Source organism: Priapulus caudatus, unplaced genomic scaffold (genome assembly GCF_000485595.1).
Source record: "Priapulus caudatus unplaced genomic scaffold, Priapulus_caudatus-5.0.1 Scaffold903, whole genome shotgun sequence".
Taxonomy (NCBI): Eukaryota; Metazoa; Priapulida; class Priapulimorpha; order Priapulimorphida; family Priapulidae; genus Priapulus; species Priapulus caudatus.
In genome coordinates, this window is record NW_014577964.1 from 150,141 (window position 1) to 156,186 (window position 6,046).

The following is a 6,046-nucleotide window of genomic DNA, read 5'->3' on the forward strand; positions in this document are numbered from 1 at the left end:
CGTGATCGTCATCCAGAAGAAGCGCGCACAGCGACAGTAGTGGATCGCCATGCGAACGAGGCGGCACGCGTCGCGATGCTGCGCGTCTGCTTCACGCGCCGCGGAACGGGAACGGACGGCGAGCACCGCCGCGCACACCCACGTGTTCGCGAGCGAGTGGCGCATCTTGCGCGGTGGCGCCCCCCTGGCGGTGGCGGCGGCATGCGCGCAGGCGTGTCCGGCGGCGCACGCGAGCAGACACGCGGCGAGCACGGCCGTGCACGCGTACACGACCGGCGGCAGCATGCGGAAGAGCGCGCCCGCGGCGGCCGGCGGCACCGCCAGGTGGCGCCGAACATCGTCGGCATCCTGCAGAGAGAGAGAGAGGCGGCGTGAAAGGAAGCGCATGAGAGGAGCTTCGTTCTGGGTCGAGGCGAACGCACGTTGGCAGTGTCGCGTTGGTGAGCGCAAAATTTATTGTTTCCGGAGAAAAGTTTGTGATAGTCTGTTGACGACTTGCTTCAATACTTCATGGGCCGTCAGTTTTCTTTCCGATTAACCCTTCCGGCGATTCATCGGTTTATAAATCTCAAAATCGCGTTAGATGCTCTAGCATGCCTCGTTTAATGCCGACATACGTTAGACAAGCAGAAAAATACCAGCCACTTAACTTTGCATGCGAGGCACTATAGTTTGAGGTAGCTATTTTCAAAAATAAAGTCGAATTTAGCACAACCGCATGCGTAAGTTCGAACCCTTGGACCAGTTGTCAGAAACAAAATTAGTCTCTATTGAACCCTTTTCTCATAAACCAGACTTCTATACACTGCGTATGAGAAACTGGTAACTTTACCACGTTTTATGTTTCCGTCAACGGTCTACGAGAAAACATTCATGCCAAGACTAACTTTGTTTCTGACAATGAGCCCCTGGTTCATTCAACCCACGAACACGCGCCCCGTCGTATGTCCGCGACGTTTACGAACGCGAACCACGACCCGCGCACAGGCACTTGGAGCGTTTCAATAAAATTTCAAATTGAAATAATTCAATAATGCTAAATAAATATGAAATCTATTTACTACCAGTCTTAATGTTTCTCTACTCTCTTTCGCCTATTATTGCCAACAATTTCCTGTAAATGCTGTGCAAATGCTCCTCTGCAACACACATGTACACCGCACGCACGCTGCCGCACACTGACACATATATATGTAAGAGCCTGTGAGCCTGTTCTATATATATATATATATAAAAGCCTCTCCAAGAGCCTGTGGGCCCACGCCTCGCATGCTTGCCTGTAAGATTGCGAAGTCGGTGAGGTGTGTGCAGTGTATGATGCTGAGGTTGCCGTCCTGGCCTGTGATCTCACAGCCATCCGTCTCCCAGTCACCGTAGCCACCTGCAACGAGCCAGACGACGTCATGCATACGCCACACACCGTGTGATAACGGCCGCGGATATTAATCTACTATGTTTGAACAATTTACTTCAGTAAATCGTGATATTTGCACTATTCTAAAACTAATCTAGCAGCACCAAGCCACTGAAAGCTAACGGTCGACTTAAAGCCTATGCAAAGCCAATTAAAATATGTATATTAAACCTAGTAATATGAAATTAGATCATTTATCTTAACTACACACAATGGTAAAAAAAAAGTATTAAATATTCTAAACGTAATTTAACACAATTTTGTAAGAATACTCAGACGGCTTTGAGTACCCATTCAAGACCAGCAGGTTCAGTAGAATGACCGCCATCTCGCTTTCACGAACAGTATTACCACTTTCCCACCCTCTCCCTCCCACGACGTAGACCCTCCTACCCTCTCTCTTCCATTTATAAAAGTATTGCTCTCCCACCACCCTCTCTCTCCTACATATGAAAAGAGCCTATATAGATTTAGATTTCCTATATATTCTTCAACTCTCCTTCGTCTCAGGTAGAAAGCACCAAGACAGCCACCACACTCATTCTCCCATGCTTTGCCAGTAGTTCTAGTCGGCCTGCTAGCACGTACTCGCCCCTATTCACTTACCGTTAGCAGAGGAGTTCCAGTAGACAGCGGTGGCATTCTCCGTGTAGAGGGGCATGCGCAGCTGTACGGTCACCGGCTGCTCGAGTGTGGTCGTCACCTCATCCAGATCCACTGTGAGTGACAACAAAGGGGTTAATTCCAGTTTAATCACATCCACGCTCAAGCGAAGTGCAGTGGTCCCCACTTCATCCGGCCTCGGATAAACGGACGCATCGCTTAAACGACATTCGTCTTTGAAAAACAATCTTTGCACGCATTATTATGTGATCCCCGCTTAATCAGTATCACTGCCCCATCCAGTAATTTCCATAGTGCCCGGCCTGTCAGCATCAAGCAGGGAACACTGCTAAAGTGTAACCGTTTCACTAAAATATATCACCAAGCAATGCTAGCAATTGATGCTTCAGTTTAGGAACTCATGAGTAGGCAGAAGGAATGAGTGCTAATTCATTAGCATCATTAATTTACACCAACAGGCAACGTGCAACCACTGCGACAAGCAATGGAAGTGAAAGCAAATGTGTTTCCATTCGATTAAAAGACACCGAACAAGCAATGAGAACTGCTGCTAAGATGGAGTGAGAAAGGCACGTGAACGACAAAAGAATGAGACAAGGACAACACAAAAATGATGACGCACGGACATCACGAATGCAGCAGTGCTGTAAGAACAATGTAAAGGAGAAAATTCCACAACAACAACAACGACAACAACAACAACAACAACAACAAATTACAACAACAACAACAACAACAACAAATTACAACACAACAACAATGCAGGACAAAGCGAGAACGTCACAAGAACAAAACGTCAGAACTACGCGACTGGAACAAGAACAATGGCAGAACAACGTTGCACATAAAAGATGCTAGAAGAACGACGCTGCCGCAAGAACGAAACAATGTAGCAAAGACGCGAGGGCTGCGCGTTGGAAACAAGTCGAGCATCAGCATGAGGACTGCTGCTGCGTGTGAGGCGGGCCGTGGAATTTTTTTCCCCACTGCAGTTCCGGACCCTAACCCTAACCCTAACCCTAATTAAATCAGTCTTGTCTGGCAATAACCCGTCGGCACCACTGTCTGGCAGTCTACCATTACCTGCAGGTGTAAAACCTCACATATTACCTGGCAGGTGTAAAACCTCACGACATTTTACCTGAACAGGTGTGAAACCTCACATAATTACTGGCAGGTGTAAAACCTCACACATTACCTGGCAGTGTGAAAGCCTCACACATTACCTGCGGTGTTAAAACGCTCACACATTACCTGGCAGGTGTACAACCTCACCATTTAGCCTTGCCAGGTGTAAAACCTCACACATTACCTGGCCAGGTGTGAAACTCATCACATTACCTGGCTAGGTGTAAGAAGCATGGGCTCAACACATTACTGGCAGGTGTAAAACCTCACATATTACCTGGCGAGGTGTGAAACACATCACCATTACTGGCAGGTGTGAAACCTCACCATTACTGGCAGGTGTCAAAACCTCACATTTACCTGGCAGGTGTGAAGTCACACATACCTGGCTAGGTGTCAAAACTCAACACATTACCTGCAGGTGTGAAACCTTCAACATTAACCTGGAGGTGTAAAACCTCACACATTACTGGTCGGTGTGAAACTCACATATTACCTGGCAGGTGTAAAACCTCACACATTACCTGGCAGTGTGACACTTAAACATTAGCCTGGCAGGTGTGAAACCTCACATATTCCTGAGCCAGGGTAAAACCTCACACATTACTGCAGGTTTCTCACACATTTAGCCTGGCAGGTGTGAAACGCTCAGCACATTAACGCTGGCAGGTGTGAAAGCCTCACATCTTACGCTGGCAGAGGTGTGAAAACCTCGACATATTACCTGGCAGTGTGAAACTCACCATTACTGGCCAGGTTGTAAAACCTCACACATTCGATGCAGGTGTAAAACCTCACATATGTACCTGACAGGTGTAAAAACCTCAACATATTACTTGGCAGGTGTAAAGCCTCAAAACATATTCCTGACACGGTTGTGGAAACCTTAACAATATACCTGACAGGTGTAAAACCTCACACATTACATGGCAGGTTGCAAACCTCACACATTACGCTGGCAGTGTAAAACCTCACATATTACCTGACAGGTTAAAACCTCACACATTACTGGCGGTGTAAAACTCACATATTACCGGCGGTTGACCCACCAATCTACTGAGCCGTGGAAACCTCACACATTACCTGGCAGGTGTAAAACCTCACGTATCTGAACCTGCAGGTGTAAAGACCTCACATATTAACTGGCAGGTGTGAAAACCTCACATATTACCCTGGCAGGTGTAAACTCACATCATTACCTGCAGGTGTGAAAACCTTCATACATTACTGCCAGGTGTAAAACCTCACATATTAACCTGGCAAGGTTGTAAAACGCTCACACATTACGGCTGCAGGTGTGAAACCCACACATTACCTGACAGGTGTGAAACCTCACACATTCACTGGCACGTGTAAAACCTCACATATTATGCACAGGTGTGAAACCTTAGCTATTACCTGGTAGCGTGTAAAACCTCACATATTACCTGACAGGTGGTGAAACCTCAACACATTACTGAAGGTGTGAAACCTCACATATTACCTGACAGGTGATAGAATCAATACACTACCTGGTGGGTATAGACCTCCTCAGCATTACCTAGAGTATGTTTCGCTTTCACCAATGTTCATGCGATGATCATTTGGTTTTCTCGCAGACAAACGCTGAACCAGTACAAACGTGATGTCAAGGCATATGGAATTATTCCTTCACATGTTCACGAGATGATCGTTGTTCATTCACACGTTTCACACTGTTCACGTTTGTTCTCGGCAGACGAACCTGAACAGCACGAACGTCGTGTCGAGCGCGCGACGAAGCTGCGCGATTACCTGGCGAACAGCGTTGCGATCCGTGACGCGATGGACGTCGTCTACGCGGCGCGCACGGTCGCCAACCTCGCCGCGCTACACGCGCCAGCATCCCGAGGTCGCGCTCGTGCTCGTAGACATCGTCAGCCGCCTCAATGGACGTCGACGCCGCGCTGCTCGCCGCGCCAGCTGCTGGACACGTCCTGTACCAGGTAAGGCTGCTGCTGGACACGTCCTGTACCAGGTAAGGCTGCTGCTGGACACGTCCTGTACCAGGTAAGGCTGCTGCTGACACGTCCTGTACAGGTAAAGGCTGCTGCTGACGCCAGCCAGCTACTGGACATGTCATGTACGCAGGTAAGGCTGCTCAGCTGGACACGTCCTGTACCAGGTAAGGCTGCTGCTGACGCACCCGACGTGCATGTATGACCAGGTTAAGGCTCGCTTGCTGGACCGTCCTGTACCAGGTAGGCTCTGGGCTGGACACGTCCTGTAACCCGGAAGCTTGCGCTGGCACGTCGCTGTATCCAGGTCAGCTGCTGCTGGACACGTCTGTACAGGTAAGGCTGCTGCTGGCACCACGTATGTACCAGGTAGGCTGGCTGCTGACCCGTCTGTACCAGGTAAGGCCTGCTGCTGGACACGTTCCTGTAACCAGGTAAGCTGCTGCTGGACACGTCGCTGTACCAGGTAAGGCTGCTGCTGAGACACGTCAAATGTACCAGGTAAGGCTGCTGCTGGACAGTCTGTAGCCAGGTAAGCTGCTGCTGGAACGTCATGTACAAGGTAAGGCTGCTGTCGACACGTCGCTGTCACCAGGTAGGCCTGCTGCTCGACCCGAACTCAGCACGACAGTGCGCTCTCGCTGCATAGCTCAATCTACCACTTGCCCAGATGGGATTTCGGTTTACAATTTGTCCCGCTTTTTTTACTACAAGTTTTACAGCAGGCACGTTAACTCGGTATCTTGTGTAATAAGATTTGGACTAATAAAAGTTGGAAAGATATTAAAAATCCTACCCATTATTTTATGAGAAATTGTGATAAAATAGTGATCGAAATATGGCCCATTCTACTACTTTCAAATCATTCATCGCTGTTTACTAACCTAAGGTTCAGGTGTTTTCT

The 6,046-nt window shown here is 48.5% G+C and overlaps 1 protein-coding gene across 1 annotated transcript in view; it reads right to left on the minus strand.

The window, feature by feature from the left end:
* Positions 1 to 760: 760 nt before the first annotated feature.
* The window catches only part of LOC106814313 (adhesion G protein-coupled receptor A3-like), a 12,882-nt gene continuing 7,596 nt past the window's right edge, over positions 761 to 6,046 (minus strand). Inside the window, exons 4-6 of the mRNA XM_014818615.1 lie at positions 2,021 to 2,131; positions 1,278 to 1,381; positions 761 to 805 (exon numbers count right to left, since the gene is read on the minus strand). Of these exons, the coding sequence (XP_014674101.1) occupies positions 761 to 805; positions 1,278 to 1,381; positions 2,021 to 2,131 (260 nt within the window). The remainder of the gene's footprint in view (positions 806 to 1,277; positions 1,382 to 2,020; positions 2,132 to 6,046) is intronic.